Source organism: Daphnia carinata, chromosome 1, assembly GCF_022539665.2.
Source record: "Daphnia carinata strain CSIRO-1 chromosome 1, CSIRO_AGI_Dcar_HiC_V3, whole genome shotgun sequence".
NCBI classification, from domain to species: Eukaryota; Metazoa; Arthropoda; class Branchiopoda; order Diplostraca; family Daphniidae; genus Daphnia; species Daphnia carinata.
In genome coordinates this window covers 13,047,859-13,064,060 of record NC_081331.1, presented here as the reverse complement: position 1 = coordinate 13,064,060, position 16,202 = coordinate 13,047,859, and the positions used below count along the sequence as shown (strand labels likewise).

The 16,202-nt window shown below is 42.3% G+C and overlaps 2 protein-coding genes across 3 annotated transcripts; one reads left to right on the top strand and one right to left on the bottom strand.

The window, feature by feature from the left end:
- The first annotated feature begins 1,920 nt into the window (after positions 1-1,920).
- LOC130690888 (endoplasmic reticulum resident protein 44-like) lies at positions 1,921-4,053 on the top strand. Its single transcript, XM_057513751.2, has 6 exons — positions 1,921-2,207; positions 2,271-2,346; positions 2,414-2,566; positions 2,633-3,235; positions 3,300-3,433; positions 3,506-4,053. Exons 1-6 carry the CDS (start codon positions 2,157-2,159, stop codon positions 3,752-3,754), a joined length of 1,266 nt encoding a protein of 421 aa, XP_057369734.1. The 5' UTR covers positions 1,921-2,156; the 3' UTR covers positions 3,755-4,053.
- Positions 4,054-7,251: 3,198 nt separating this feature from the next.
- Positions 7,252-15,954, bottom strand: LOC130690884 (collagen alpha-1(IV) chain-like). Of its 2 annotated transcripts, XM_057513747.2 has the most exons (25): positions 15,591-15,954; positions 15,130-15,324; positions 14,963-15,007; positions 14,532-14,753; positions 13,784-14,071; positions 13,547-13,708; positions 13,344-13,473; positions 13,113-13,262; positions 12,870-13,046; positions 12,640-12,804; positions 12,412-12,573; positions 12,152-12,333; positions 11,962-12,092; positions 11,787-11,896; positions 11,523-11,716; positions 11,226-11,432; positions 10,497-11,138; positions 9,634-10,439; positions 9,382-9,559; positions 9,233-9,314; positions 8,984-9,154; positions 8,729-8,914; positions 8,484-8,661; positions 8,300-8,414; positions 7,252-8,220 (listed from the first exon to the last, which is right to left on the bottom strand). In XM_057513747.2, exons 1-25 carry the CDS (start codon positions 15,672-15,674, stop codon positions 7,882-7,884), a joined length of 5,301 nt encoding a protein of 1,766 aa, XP_057369730.1. In that variant the 5' UTR covers positions 15,675-15,954; the 3' UTR covers positions 7,252-7,881. The 2 variants fall into 2 exon arrangements, with proteins under 2 accessions (XP_057369730.1, XP_059350453.1); XM_059494470.1 differs by lacking the exons at positions 13,113-13,262; positions 13,344-13,473 and having other exon boundaries at positions 13,618-13,708.
- Between the last annotated feature and the right edge of the window lie 248 nt (positions 15,955-16,202).

The window sequence follows — 16,202 nt, the reverse complement described above, 5'->3', positions numbered from 1 at the left end:
GGAGCACCGGAATTTCCTACCACTATGAGTGCAGGGCCTCACTTTAAAAACCCGTACAAGCTCAGAGACGGGAAACCCTGTGCTGGGTAACGAGTGGCAATAAAAGGGTTAAGATTATACCAACGAGGCTATAATACCCACCTGTGCTACGAGACACTCCTAGGGTTAAGACATAGGCTAAGGACTAGTGTATACGTAAGACGTTAAGTGTAGCCTACTGAGATACATTTTAGGCGTAGTGAAATACTTGGATATAAGCTAAGCTGCGAATGACCTATAAGTTTAATAGTAATTTTCTTTTTCTTTTTGCCTTTGCGCTCACATCGATGAGTGCAAAGGCTTGGCAGGTAGCAGGGCGCAGAGGACCTCTATCCGACTATGGTGCTGGTGTCTTTGCTTTTAATAGAAAGGAAAAGTGGATGGTGCATGCGAGAATGAATGAGGCAGGTGAGAAAAAATAATGAAGTTATTAATTTTTGATTCTTATGGAAAGTGGAGGAGATATGAGCTAGCCAGATACGTGGACGATGACGCGCGTTATCGGTGACGTCCACCGCAAAGAGAGAAAGCGACGCCCGCTGCTGTTCCGGATGCATCTTTATCCACCGAGCTGTCAAAGGTGTTGCTACTGGTGCATTTTAACGTTACTACTATTCGCTAGATTGCAATTTGTATTTCAATCGTCACTAAACTCTCCTTAGTTTTTCAAAATAGGAAGCATGGTTTTGAAATAAGATGCGATGTCACTGATTTAAACTAAAAATAGCGTGTCTTATGCCCGTCGAAAGGTCGATTGTATTTATATTATACCGTGTAACTTTGCTGGCGCTCCAGGGGGCGAGGATGGCAGACCATTACGGCGTACCACCACCAGCTGTGTTCTTTAAGACATTTTCGCATTTGCTTTAGTTGAGGCACATCCTTTGCCGCAGTGTCCATATTCAATTACCTCTGCGGTAATATTTCAGTATTGCCAACATTCACCAGAATTTGTTATTCTAGGTGGAGGATAGTAGCACACGAAATTGCAAAACATTTATAATGGGTTGTCTTTGCGGTCTCATGGGTAGGAATTTAAAATTGATTGTTGTTTTAAAATAACGGTGTTGTGGCTTTCTGTTTTGTCTTAAGAAGATTGAATAGATTTTTATGTAGTTTCTTTTCATAAAAATTTCCTTTAGGTTTGGCATGTTGCGGTGCTAAGGCTGTCGGTGCTGCAATTTGTTCTGTACTTGGATCTGTTATGTCAGGTATACGACAATATTTATCTAGTTATTCAAGTTCTATTAGTTATATGATTACATTTGTATTACCAATAGGAATAGGTGTTGGCTTTGCTGTAGTCGCTGGAGGAGTGGCTGTTGTTAACGCTTTTGCAAGCGGTGCTTTAGTCACCGTAGCAACCGCAGTTATAGCCTACATCGGGATAAGATTTGTAATCCGCTGTTTACGATAACACGGGTTTATCAATTCACTTGGGAAAATGCCTGGAAGTTTCAAAACAAACCCATAAATTTATCTTTTTAATACACGTTCGCTTTTATTTTTGACAATCACTGTCTAGGCTTGTTGTTGTTGAAGGAAACGGTTGGGCTGTTGTGAGCAGTCTTTGAATAATCCCTTCGCAAGGATAACAGTCTGCATTACTAGTAATGGGAAACTGAAAAAATCATTAGGCTGCTATTTAATGGGTTTCAAGTGATTTCACAGAGCTATGTAATTAGCCCTCTTCTCGTCTTGATTTGGTCTTTCTAAAGAACGTAGACTGGCTGTTAGCTCTTTTTCTTTCTCACTTTGTCTAGTTCATTTGAACATTCAAATTAGGAGTCCAATTCAATTTGAAATTGTAGATTAAATAGAACTTTTCATGCGTCACAGAGAAGAAAGGGCTTCAGGTTGCTTCGTAGCCCGTATTACTATCCTTTTAGTTGTCGTGGCATTCGTTGAGTCGTCTTCTACTGGCTTACTACTTTAAGGGACTGCGACATAATTGTTACGCCTTTTGCTTAAGGTTCAGTACTTGTGTTCACCGCTATTTCCCCTAGGTATGGGTGGCCATACGAAGGGAAACTAACATAACCGTAGTTTTAAAAATATTCAGCGTCTCCTTCGTCAAACTACACACTATCGCCTTCTTTCCTAGAAAACTTTGCAACATGAGGATATTCCAGCTTGTCAACCCGCGTAATTTTATCGTAGAATTTCTGGTAGGTTCTTCGCTATCAAGAAGTCAATATATTGCTAATCTCACATGCTTTTTGTTTTGACAGATACTTTTGAAATTGTTTAGCCATGTAGAATGTGGAGCTGTTCAGCTCACAGCTGATAATTTTGACAGCATAATTGGTAAAGCACAGTTCAATAACATGTCAGGTTCATAGCTAACATGGTGCCATTTTTTTTTGTTTTCCAGCCAACACAGAACTGGTGCTCCTTAACTTTTACGCAGATTGGTGCCGATTCAGTAATATGCTTGCTCCAATTTTTGATGAAGCAGCTGATAAAGTATCCGCAGAGTTCCCTGCATCACGGGTGGTGTTAGGAAAAGTTGATTGTGACAAAGAAAGTAAGGAAGCCTAAACATTTCTAATCTCGCACATATTTGAAATCAGTGACATGTTTGCCTTTGCAGCTTCCATTGGAACACGATTTCATATTTCCAAGTATCCCACCCTGAAAGCTGTGAGAAATGGCCAGCTGTTTAAGAAGGAGTACCGGGGGCAGAGGTCGGCTGAAGCATTTGCAAATTTTGTTCGAGAGCAACTGATTGATCCTGTGAAAGAATTTAAACAACTGTCAGAAGTCCAGCACCATCAGTTGGATGATAAGAAACGACACGTTCTTGGTTACTTCGAAACGCAGGATTCACCAGAGTACAAAAATTTCGCGAAATTGGCTGCTGTGCTGAAGGACGACTGTATTTTCCATGCCGGTTTTGGCGACGTAACACGTGCCATGCATCCCCCAGATCAATCAATTGTTGCCTTCAGACCAGCCAAAGCACGTTCAAATGACGTAGATGAATCTTTCACCGGTGATTTGAAGAGTTACGATGAATTCAGTATTTGGGCAACGGACAAATGCGTGCCATTGGTACGAGAAATAACTTTTGAGAACGCGGAAGAACTGACAGAGGAGGGCCTCCCTTTTCTTATCCTCTTCTACAATCCAGACGACAATAACAGCATTAAAAAGTACAATGAAATAATCAATCGCGAATTGTTGGACGAAAAACGTAAGTTTTATTGTTACCAGATTATTAGGATTTAAAGTCAACGTTTTTCATAATCGATTGTTAGAGAACATCAACTTTTTGACGGCCGACGGGGTGACATTTGCTCATCCACTCCAACATCTAGGAAAGAGTAAAAAAGACCTTCCACTTATCGCGATCGACAGCTTTAGGCATATGTATCTCTTCCCTAATTTTGAAGTAATACCGAAACTACCAGTAAAATCAATTATACATGTACTCACTAAGGCTTGTTTTTTCTCTTTTGAAAAGGATATAAACATTCCTGGAAAATTGAAGCAGTTTCTCGCCGATCTGCATTCTGGAAAGCTGCACAGAGAATTCCACTACGGTCCAGATCCAGCCACCGACCCCCCTCAACAAATTGAACACAAAGTGGGTAATGAGATCAATAGAGACGAGGACCCAAGCAAAAAACCAACGCAGCCTCCTGAATCAACATTCAAGAAGTTGGCTCCTTCTAAAAACCGCTATACACTTCTAGATAAGGATGAGTTGTAAAATTTTTGTTTTCAGATTTACTCCTATTGAGGTTTGATGGTTATGGAGGGGCCTTTCTCTTTTCTCTTGCATGTTTAATTTTCTTTGTCTTCATTCTTTAATTTGCCGCTATATTTAAAATGAAAAATGTTTCTGTCTAAAAATTCCAAGATTACTTCAGAAAACAGTTAACATTGTAAAATCTTAAAGATAGAATGTGACCCTTTCAGTTGTTCAGTTATTACCTTCACCTTCCGCGATTATAGCAGACCCTTTGTTCAGTCCTGGCCGCAAATGTGTAAATACAACAGATTAACCAATTCGCGTATCAGTATTTCTATACCCATTTGTACAGCTATGAACCACCGTCGAATATTACCGCAACGTTATGTGGTTAGTTAGGGATTACCCGATAAAAGTCCGCGTTCAAAACAGACTTAGGCTTTAACACAGCTATGTATTAGTTCCACGTGCTTCTATGGCAATCCGTCTTACCCCATAATAATATTTTTAAAAATATTTCTTTTCAGCTGCCGCCATCTAGTGGTCAGATTTCAAGTTAGTTCTCTACATACACTCAACATACTCATTAACTAGAGTTGTGGCCGCTAGATGGCGGTAGCTGTAAAATAGAAAAAACTTCGGTATTTTCTGTTTTTACTGCTATAGCCATCTACCGATCAGATTCCTAGTTAATTCTCTGAAGACAACTTCACATATTCTTGCCGTATAAAAATATGATTTTTTAATTAATAACTTTATTTAATAAACATATTATTAAACCTTATTTTATTCTGTACTATTCTATTTTTAAAGACACTTTCACAACGGTTTTTACAGAAAAATTTTAAGACCGACTAAAAATAAGCCCGGCTTTTCTTATTTTTTTGTACAAATATTCGGTGTAACTCAAAAACAGCTAACTTGACAAGAAAACGAGTGGCATTTTCTGGTTCAGCGTTAAATTTTGTTTATACTGTGTGATTTTCCTCGAATTTTAAGAGATGTCATTTTTGGCCGATTTTGACAAAAGTGGAAAGGCTTTCCCACTTTTTCATTTTTGGCTAAATTTTAAATTTCGCTTAAAATACATGATTTCGATTCAGAATTGAATGCTGATCACAGAAATCAAATTTATTTTTCAACGGGCCTTATAGTTTTTAACTTAAACGTCAAAAACACAAGGCCAGGCTTCTTTTGTCGGGCTTAAAATTTGTAACTGCAAAAATTGACGCCCACTGGAATTGGTTGAAAATCACAGGATATACTCAAAATTATTGCTGATTACGGGAAAATTGCTATTTTTTTCATTAAGTTACTCGTTTTTGAAATACACCGAATATTTGATACAATGCTAGCGCGCCAGTACGCTACAGCGCTAGCGAGATGCAGCATAGATATATTTGGTGTATTTCCGAAATGGTTGACTTAATGAATAAAATAATACTTTTATCGGAATCAGCATTCAATAAGGAATAAATCCGGTGGTATTCAACCAATTCCGATGAGTGCCGGTTTTTGCATAAAAAATTTTAAGTTTTTAAGTACTTATGACTACGTTTTTTGCACGAATATTCGGTATATTTCAAAAACGGCTAACTTGGCAAGAAAACGAATGGCTTTTTCTGAATCAGCATTAAATTCTGAATATAATGTATGATTTTCATCGAATTCCAAGAGAGTTTATTTTTGGCCGATTTTGACAAAAGTGAGAAGGCTATAGCCTTCTCACTTTTTCATTTTTGGCCAAATTTCAAATTTGGCTAAAAATACATGATTTCGATTCAGAATTAAATGCTGATAATGGAAATCAGCTTTATTTTTCAATTGGCCTTATAGTTTTTAAATTAAATGTCAAAAACACAAGGCCGGGCTAATTTTGTCGGGCTTAAAATTTGAAACTGCAAAAACTAACATTCATTAGAATTGGTTGAAAATCACAAGATATAGTCAAAATTTAATGCTGATCACTGTGAAATTGTTATTTTTCCACTAAGTCAATCGTTTTTTGAATACCGACTATTTCTACTGTATAGCGCTAGCGCTTTAGCGTACTGGTGCGCTAGCATTCTGTCGTATATTCGGTGTATTTAAAAAACGATTGATTTGACGCAAAAACAAACCACTTTATCGAAATCGCCGTTCAATTTTGCTTGTTCTGTGTTATTTTTATCGGATTCTAAGAGTTTTCATTTTTTGCGGATTTTGACAAAAGTGGGAAGGCTATAGCCTTCTCACTTTTTCATTTTTGGCTAAATTTTAAATTTCGCTTAAAATACATGATTTCGATTCAGAATTGAATGCTGATCACAGAAATCAAATTTATTTTTAAACGGGCCATATGGTTTTTTAATTAAACGTAAAAAACGAAAAAATAAGAAAAGTCGGGCTTATTATTTAGTCGGGCTTAAAAATTTGTTATGCAAAAACTGAGATTCATCGGAACTCCTTATTGAATGCTGATTCCGAGAAAATTGCGATTTTTTCCATTAAGTTAATCATTTTGAAAATACACCAACTATTTCTGCTGCATAGCGCTAGCGCTATAGCGTACTGGCACGCTAGCATTCTGTCAAATGTTCGGTGTATTTAAAAAACGATTGACTGCGTGAACGCTGGTTCGTACTAGCGCGCCAGTTTGCCATAGCGCTGTGGCGTAGTGGAAAAGTTGGTCTTATATATTTTGTTGGGCTTATTTTGAAGTCCAAGAATTTCACGAAAAAGGTATACCACTTGCAATTCTATAAAAATTGCGCGTGTATGCTCAAATTAAACGCTGATTTCTGGAAAATTATTAGTTTTCTCTTCAAACCAGCTGTTTCTTTAATATTTTGAATTTCCCGATAGGGGATCCTGTCTGGATGGTAATAAAGTGCAAACCAGCACTAGCACGATGCAGCACCGCTTTTTACAATTTATTGGTGGTTCACTTCTAAAACATAAAATTATGAACTAATAATATATGCTTTTGCATTCAAAATTCAAGTAGAATCATGCATATTGCCTTCATTTTTACGTTAAGTGTTAAGTTTTTGAAGTAAACGTAAAAGACGTGTCTTCATCCGGAAATTACCATTAGGCCAAGAGCGACATCTCTTGGAATTGGTTTAGAATTACGCATTATACTCTTAATTGAATGCTGATTTCCAGGTAATGATTGGTTTTCTCTCCCAACCTGCCATCTGTGAAATATCCGAAGTAGTCTATCTTAGTTTACGCCAATCAAAGTGCTGTTCGTGCAACAACTTTGTTCATCCGTTTTCCGTGTTGTAACAAAAAGTTATCAGCCCAACCCAGCAAATAAACTTGATCTTCGGGATTTTGGTTCAGTTTAGAATCTAAGTCATGTAATAGGTTGCTACACTTACACTTTATCCAAAAACAAAATAAAGACCCATTTTTATCCCGGTTTTTTTGTTTAACAAAGTTACTAACAAACGCACTGTTTTGAAGTGTTACGGATTTCTCTATTCCACCGTTTAACAAAGAATCACTTGTTTCTTCATTTTCTTCTTGGGACGGTTTTAATGTCAAAGTGTATTTGCTGGCTTGAAAAAAAAAAAGAGATAATCTCGTCCAAGAAATGGGTATAACGGCGTAGCTCTTTGTCGATTTACTTCAAGAGAAGCTGGAAAAACAATTTGAAAAAAGTCATTTATAAATTTATGAGAAGCAGTACATAAAATGAAGGAAAAGAAAAGCCCCAATACAAGGAAAAGAAATTCGGAAGAAGTCGCTATTATTGACAGGAAAAATAACGTGTTATTTTTTTTTTTAACAAACGGCAGTGATAAGTTCCGAAAATTTGAGCGTACACACGCGCTCGTGAATTTATTACAGATTTTAAAAAGAATTTAAAAAAGGCGGTTGATGATCTACGGATTGAGATTGACAAAGCATAGACCGGTAGGAAAGCACTCATAGTCCCCGTCTGTACATCATAAATGAGAAAGTGTCGCTATCTACTAGTTATGTGCTACCTCGGCAACGTAAAGTAATTTTGGAGAGCTTTAAAAAAAGGAAACGATAGCAAGTGCACAGGTAATTCCGCGCCAACGTTTCGCGAAAAAAGGTTCTGCTGACTTTGGAAGAAGACTAAACTGAATTAAGTTTCTTTCGTACTCTTAACACATTTTATATTTTTGAAGCTAGGATGACGATGCGAATCTACCGGACCGCACAGATCGTGAAGAACTAAAATTAGCTGGTGGTGCTCTGGAGTTTGGTACTTGATTAAATTTGCGTTGACAAACAGCACAGCGAGAAATGCGCGACGTCAAATCGCCCGCTTTCAGCGTTTGTGGCAAAGGCTTGGCGAACTGTCTATCTTCTTCAATAGTGGACAACCAATAGGACGTGGCCGTAGCATAGTAGTTGCAACGACCGTGTCCTTGGCACTCAATAAATGGCGTGGGCCGGAAGTCCTCCAAGCATGAGCCCGGTGATACTAAAGATTGGCCACTTCCTTGAGCTCCAGAATCGGTGTGCTAATTTTGAAAAAAAAAAATGCAATTTAATCATAAGAGAGAAAGTTAAGTAAAAACGATTTATCTACGAGTTCGTTACCATGAGGAAACTGAAGCCAATCCATAATTCTTGCCATCCGGAAGGACAATCGGGAATGTCCATACTTTGACTGTGTACTGCGATGACGTGTGTAGGGGTTTCACATACCGAACATCTACAAGAAAACAAAATGCAATCGGATACAGTTAGCGACAATAAAGGAAAATTATAAAGCGGTAGCTACCTAGAAACAAATCGAGTCAATTCATTTCCAGTAATAGGAGTCATCATCATAGGCATGGGTTCGGGCGTTGACAGCCAGTACGAATAATCATTGCGACTAGCATAGTTGCAAACGTTATTCAAATTGCAGAAAAGGAATGGCATGGTGCTGAATCTCGGCATACAGCTTCCTGGTGCACCTGTTGGTGGAACAATAACCAATTAACGATATGAAATTACGTCGTTTTAAAACTATATAAAACATACCCAAGTCTTGCCCATGCGCCTTAGAATCGCCCGTGAGATGTAGTAGAGAGTAGCCAGTCCACATTTCTTGGGAGCCAACAGGACATCCAGGAACTCTGGTACTCTGCGAGTGGCGAGTATAGAAGAATCCTCGTGATTTAGGAGGTGGTGGAGGAGCAGCAGGCTCACCGATTAAACCTTTTTGTCCTACAAATTAGAAAAAAATCACATATTAATATCAATGTTGAGCATAAAATGTTTTTGTTCGGTAAAAACCTTGCTGCCCTGGAAGCCCAACAGCGCCCTCCAAGCCGTCATCTCCACGGAAACCAATAGGACCTCGCAAGCCGGGTAATCCAGGGAATCCTTCCATGCCAATATCTCCGGCCATTCCCTTCAGCCCTTCTAGGCCTGGAAGACCGATTTGCCCTCTCGTTCCAGTCATTCCTGTTAATAGATTGAATTTTATATTAGTCCTCTTAGACAACATCTCTGGTTTTGAATATTTTATTTATTAATTTTTACCTGGAAGACCAGGAGGTCCAACATCACCTCGCTGTCCCTTTTCTGCTGGGAATCCAGGAGGCCCAGAATCTCCGATCATACCCTGCATGTCGTTCAAATAGTTAGGCATGTGTTAAACAAAAACATTTGCAATGAACGAGTAAGCAAACCTTAAGTCCAGGAAATCCTGGAAGTCCAGCATATCCAGCATCACCGTCAATGCCTCGTGTACCGTTTCGACCTGGTTGACCGATGGGACCGTTGCGACCAGCATCACCTTGCATGCCTTTAAAACCCGACAATCCTGGTAGGCCATCAAATCCAGTGTCTCCACTTGCTCCTTTGATTCTGTTCGCGAAATCAATAATAAAATTAATGAAACAAAATAATCATGATGGAAGAATAAGTCAAGCAAAATTTACCTGATGCCGGTTTGACCTTGGGAGCCACGTTCGCCTTTAAAGCCTTGTCTTCCTGCAAGACCATCGATACCTGGTTGTCCAACTTGTCCATCACGGCCTGGGGTACCTTGGAAACCTTTTTGCCCTGGTAAACCTTTTTGACCTTTGAACGATATTCCAGGCAAGCCTTCGATTCCGACGGGACCGTTCGGGCCGTAATTGCCTGGAGCACCTTTTTGGCCAGAACGCCCAGCCAAGCCGGGTCGTCCGGGTATTCCTGGCATACCCGGTTCGCCCTTCATGGGATTGGGGCCTGGGATACCAGGCAGGCCGACTAAGCCTGGGTATCCAACGTCTCCCTTTGATCCAGGAGTACCTGGATTACCCGGAAAGCCCCGTTGACCTTCGTAACCCTGTGAACCTTTAATGCCAGGAGCCCCAAGCAATCCGTCTTCACCAGCTGGACCAGCAAAACCAGGAAGGCCAGGAATGCCTCTTTCACCGCTCGGTCCTTGTGGCCCGATGATGGCGTTGAAGCCTGGCAAACCCCGGTCGCCAATTTCTCCTTTGAGACCGTGCAAGCCGGGCAAGCCTGGTCGGCCGCGTAGTCCGCTATCACCTGGAAGACCAGGTCGTCCGAATCTACCCGGCTCTCCATCTTCACCAGCCATCCCTTTGGGTCCAGGAGGTGCAGGCTCTGCTGGACTTCCTGGTGGTCCTTTAAGGCCGTCAAGACCAGGTCTTCCTGGAATGCCAACGAAACCTGATTCGCCAACATCTCCTTTAGATCCTCTAGCGCCTTGCGCGCCTGGTAGACCAGGTTCGCCCTAATTGAAAAGAAGGTAAAGTTTTCAAAACTTGTTTATGTTTGCATCACACTTTACCATGGGTCCGATTCGGCCAGGTATGCCTGATATTCCTTGGTCTCCTCGTAATCCTTTCTCGCCGTTTTGGCCTGGGATGTTGTCGCCGGCATCACCTTTATCGCCCTTCAATCCATGGAAACCATTCGTTCCTGGTTGGCCTTGTGGGCCATAGAAACCTGCCTCTCCTTCGTCTCCTTTAGGGCCACTGAAACCTGATTCGCCGGGCAAGCCAGGCAGTCCTGGTGGTCCTCTGTCACCGCTAGGACCCTTTCTTCCGGGTGCTCCATTAAATCCATCCAATCCAGGGTATCCGTCATCGCCAGTCATTCCCTTGTCGCCTTCCAATCCTGGCAGTCCTGGCATGCCAGGGCTTCCAGGGAAACCGTTAGTGCCTGCTAGGCCCACATCACCGGTCATACCCTTCACACCAGGGTATCCATCAACTCCCGGTAGACCTGGTTTTCCTCGTTCTCCTTCCACGCCTTGACGTCCATTAATTCCAGCTTCACCTCGAAGACCTTTCAAGCCTTGCGGTCCTGGGAATCCATCAATACCAGGGAGACCGGTATCACCGAAAATGCCAGGCAAACCAGGTGGTCCAGGAGCTCCGGGTCGACCCATGACACCCATGACGGAACTTCCCCTGTCGCCTTTTGAACCCTGCAAAACAAATGCCATGTATAAACCATGTATACTTTATGAGGTGGCCAATCTTATGATTTAATGATGAAGAATTATGCTAGTTACCTTGGCGCCAGATAGCCCAGCGAGACCCGGAGCTCCTTTAGGTCCTCGAAGTCCGATGAGTCCCTGGTCACCTGGTCTTCCACGAGCACCAGGTATTCCTTCATATCCAGGCTCTCCTTTAGGTCCCCTTAATCCAGGTAAGCCTGGCGGTCCGTCATAGATGTCGAGACCAGGCTCACCGCGATCGCCTTTGCGACCAAATACGCCCTAAATAAGCGAAATTAAAAATAAATAAATCACGAAATCAAGTTTCATAAAAGTAGAATTCGATAAATAAATATGTATATATCTAATTACAGGGTTTCCGTCAATGCCAGGCAGACCACGACGTCCAGGCTTGCCGCGTAGGCCTTGATCACCTGGCATTCCAGGATAGCCCTTCAGGCCAGGTTCACCAGCTAGGGAAATGCCTGCCAATCCACGATCTCCTTTGCGTCCTCTTTCTCCAGCTCGGCCAAAATCACCAAACATTCCTTTGTCTCCTTGAAAACCTGTTAAACGTCGTTGATGATGATCATTTTGTTAGTTTTAAAGACTTCATTATTTTAGCGTCGGTAGTACCTTGGTCTCCCCATTCTCCAGCTATACCTGGTTGCCCAACCAAAGTGTGATCTCCGGCATCACCACTTTCGCCCTTTAGACCAGGCATTCCAGGTTCTCCACGTAAGCCACTATTACGATAATACATTATGAACAACAACAAAAATGTTGACATTCAGCTATTATGTACACTTACGCGAAACCATCACGTCCATTATCTCCGGGAGTAGCATCTTCACGACGAGCATCTTCTCCTCTTCGACCCGGTAGGCCATTTCGACCAGGTTGTCCGTCTCGGCCGGGTAGGCCAGTCTCTCCATCAGAGCCCTTCGTAGAAAAATCGTTGAAACGATGAAACTATATTGATTTCCTAATATTATTCGTACTTTTTCGCCCTTAATTCCGATTAAGCCGTCCAAGCCAGGAGGTCCAGCTGGACCCACGGGTCCAATAGGGCCTTCGTATCCGGGAAATCCTTTGTCTCCTACATTTCCTTGGTTGCCTTTGATGTCTGGTGGATAGACAAGCTCACCTTTGTCACCCTGCTCGCCTTGGCGTCCAGCCAAACCTAAATTCATGAAAAAGTGCAAAAGATAAGAATGCGGAGATTTTCAACCCATTAGCCAAAACGGCATGAAGATATTACCTGCTGCTCCCGGTCTTCCGTCAAGACCAGGGTAGCCTGGTCCTCCAGGTCGACCGCGATCACCCTTCAACCCTCTTGGGCCAGGTAATCCTTGAGGACCGAATGGTCCAACTAAGCCAGGTAAACCGTTTTCACCACCATCTCCCTTTGCTCCGTTGGCACCTGTCAATTCAAAATATTTTAATTGAATCTACTTCCTCACTTTCGATTAACAAAATTCTTGTTTACCAGGTGGGCAAGATCCGCATGTATCACCAGGCAGACCCTTTAGTCCGGGCAAGCCATCCAGTCCATCGGTGCCGGGAAAACCATGATCGCCAGGCATGCCAGGTAAACCAGGAGCTCCTTTAGGTCCTTGGAAATTTACCCCCTGTCCAGGGAAGCCCTTAGGACCTGTTTAACGATAAAGGTAGTCATTTATGGTATGATAATGCCTTCTGAGTTGTAAGATCTTTTACCTTCTTGGCCAGGATCTCCTCTTTCTCCGGGTAAACCATCATGACCCTCCCTGCCAGGCAGACCATCAGGTCCTGAAGGACCAACAACGGTGGCTCCTGGTTGACCTTTGCGGCCTGGATATCCTGGTGCACCAGGAGTTCCAGGTAATCCGGGATATCCAGGTGTTCCAGGTGCACCTATGCATTAAAAAAATTAATGATTTAAATGTTTAAAAGTAATAGATTTACGCCAATACGAAATACCATCGTTGCCGGGCTCTCCCTTAATCGTGATTCCTTTACGTCCGACTTCTCCCGGTCGTCCATCAACACCGGGTTCTCCAGGAGATCCTCGCATTCCATAATTGCCTTGGCGACCGGGCTGTCCGTTACGACCAGGACTTCCTTGGGGACCTTTTTATTGAAGAAGAACGAGATTCTAAATTATTAAGAAATTACTTGATTTCCAATGGATCGAAACAAACTTGAAATTACCTGTAGGACCCTGAATTCCTTCTGCCCCTGGGCGGCCTTCTTCGTCAAGATTGGGATCGTAAACACCAGGTGGACCGGCTGGACCTTGCAGACCAGGAATGCCGGGTATTCCTGAATCTCCAGGAATTCCCTTTCGTGTCATTGTAAAATACGTTTACGGACAACTGTTAAAGGGCTATAAGGGTATAAGTTATAATATTTACCTTAACACCATCCAATCCAGGTCTTGCTGCATAACCTGGTGCTCCTTTGCCGCCTTTCATACCAGGGGGACCAGAGTTGCCCGGTTTGCCTTGTTTGCCACGGGGTCCGTCCATTCCATAGTCGCCCTTGTAGCCTTTATGGCCGAATGGACCGGGATATCCCTGTAGATGGAGCAACGAGAATAATTCAAATAAAGAAAACTATTGGAGGCAAAAGCAAAATGTATTATTACTTACTTGAGGTCCCCTTGGTCCATCTGGACCAGCTGGTCCTTCATCCCCTTTCATGCCGGGTTCTCCTTTTGCTCCAAGAGCACCAGCTATGATTCCAGGTGTTTCAGTGAATGACAATTCACCTGGTAAACCTTTGTCTCCTTGGTCTCCCTTCATTCCTTTGCTCAACACCTTATCGTCACCCGGTTGACCTCTATCACCCTTAACGCCAGCAAGCCCATAGAGACCCGGATCACCAGCATCGCCTCTCTCACCGGCGTAGCCATTAGTGCCAGGGAGTCCATCAAATCCCTGCATCAATCACGAACAGAGACTTTACATACATCGTTCCACTAATAGTTCGTAACACATTTCAGTTGTTAAAATATCTAAAATTTATCGCAAACAAGAAACTAAGGTCAAACATCGCCACGATGCAACAAACTTCTCAACTCTAACCACAATGGCTGTTGGGTGGTTTTAGGTTACTTGAAAGTTTTGTGCCTTGAACAAAATGAAGAGGATATAACGTGTTGATGTTTCATCCTGTTCTTGCTTTAACTGACCGTATTACTTTACTTGTCTACATAAATAAAGTTACTAATGCAATACTAATGTAATTTGACTGTAACTCTGAAGAAAACGAACCGATACGAGTCGGTACGCAGCAGGATGGCTGTTAATCTGGCCTACCCGAACGCCATCTTTGGACGGAAATTGGTACCGCTTTCAGCGGTTTTCAATATATATATATATTTTTTTTAACACTTACTGGTAGTCCTCCTCTGCCTGGTTCGCCACGATCTCCTTTAGTTCCCGGTGAATTGATTCCACCTTCGCCAGCATCTCCGCGTGGGCCAAGATCACCTGGCGGTCCCATAGGGCCTCGTCCACCAGGAAACCCTTTCATACCAAGTAGACCCGGAAGTCCATCTGTTCCATTGCAACCGTTCATGCCGGGAGTGCCGACTGGGCCCTCTAAACCGGGTAAACCCTAAGCGAACGATATTGATGATGATCTGCTCTTCAATACTACTAGCCAGTTGAAACAAATAAGCAATATGCGTTGTATACATTACCCGCCATCCTCAGAAATCCATACAAGAAAAAAGCATGATCAAGAAAAACCGCATTGATGAAGCATATGTATAACAGATGTATTCTAGCGAAATCAGAGATAAGCTGAATGGACTTTGAACTTACATTGATGCCTCCAAAACCCGTAATGCCTGGAACTCCTGGATCACCCTACACAGCAAACCATCCGGGATATAAAAGCAGATCATTAACAAAATTAAATGATAATTTCAAAACAAAAATTAAGTCGCGTTTTTTTTAAGGGCGATAAACAGTTGGGGTCAATTGCTTACCCTGTGGCCTTTCTCGCCCATGCCTCCATGGGAGCCTAGGTCACCATTGGGTCCAAACGGTCCGGGAGGACCTTCCGGTCCGATATCACCGGGAATACCTTGAGATCCTCGCAAACCAGGCAATCCGACCTCGCCGGGAAACCCCTTTTCTGCCACGCATTGGCACCGTGTGTTGGCAACGCAACCTTTACAAGCCTGTATGTTCAAACATTAGAATAAACGTTTTTCAGACGTGATGTGTAAATCACTTTTATCTATGGCCAAAATCGGACTAATTAGGTATTAATTAAATAAGACACGGCTGTCAAATCTGCTGAAGACACTTAAGAAAATAGATCGGTTTTCTACGTCGCTGTGGGCGGAGCCTTCGGGACATGCGTGCGCGATGTCCGAGATCATTTCCACGCTCAACGGATTTAAAAAAAATGCTAATAAAAATAAAATATAATTAGGGTACTCACGGCCGCATCGCTGGTAGGTAAACAGACGAGCGCTAGTAGACAAGCTGCGGCCGAAAAGGCCATCAGCTTCTCGTTAGGGCGCATCGCTATTGCTGAAATCGACGGTAGTCGATATTGAATAAAAAAAAACGCCCAAATGTCTGAGTTTTTTTGTTTTTTTTGTTCTTTAATCACAGAACACGGTCATCGGCGGCATGATCGCCGCCACTCGTCACTTAAGAAACCACTAGCGTAAACAACAAGAATTTCTATGCTTTTTAGGTTTCAATGTATTTTGTTTGTCTGCCTTTTAACTTTTTACACGGCCGTAACGGATGACGGTTCGGCAAAGCTCTACCTTGCACAAGGTTCCCACTCCATCTGACCAGAGTTCCAGAAGGAAAACCTAGAAGCAGCACTGATGGCTCCGCCTAGCAGTTGGTGTTCATCCGCCACGCAATCTGCTGGATCAATTCCTATAGGAATGTTTTAACGAAATAACAATGCGAATATTTCGGAGAACTTATTTTATCAAATGCAAATTATTTTTGCAATGTCTTTCTTCAAATTCAATTAGAAATTTGTTAAAATCGTTTGGAACTATTTAACTGTGGGTGTAGCCAGTTTGGAGCG

Excerpts from the sequence above, each read along its gene's own strand:
- LOC130690888 (XM_057513751.2), top strand. The coding sequence starts at position 2,157 with ATGAGGATATTCCAGCTTGTCAACCCGCGTAATTTTATCGTAGAATTT. Across the intron at positions 2,208-2,270 it reads ATTTTATCGTAGAATTTCTG|ATACTTTTGAAATTGTTTAG; the intron begins GTAGGTTCTTCG and ends TTGTTTTGACAG. Across the intron at positions 2,347-2,413 it reads TAATTTTGACAGCATAATTG|CCAACACAGAACTGGTGCTC; the intron begins GTAAAGCACAGT and ends TTTGTTTTCCAG.
- LOC130690884 (XM_057513747.2), bottom strand. The coding sequence starts at position 15,674 with ATGCGCCCTAACGAGAAGCTGATGGCCTTTTCGGCCGCAGCTTGTCTA. Across the intron at positions 9,560-9,633 it reads CAAGGTCAAACCGGCATCAG|AATCAAAGGAGCAAGTGGAG; the intron begins GTAAATTTTGCT and ends TTTCGCGAACAG. Across the intron at positions 8,221-8,299 it reads TTGGCTTCAGTTTCCTCATG|CACACCGATTCTGGAGCTCA; the intron begins GTAACGAACTCG and ends TTTCAAAATTAG.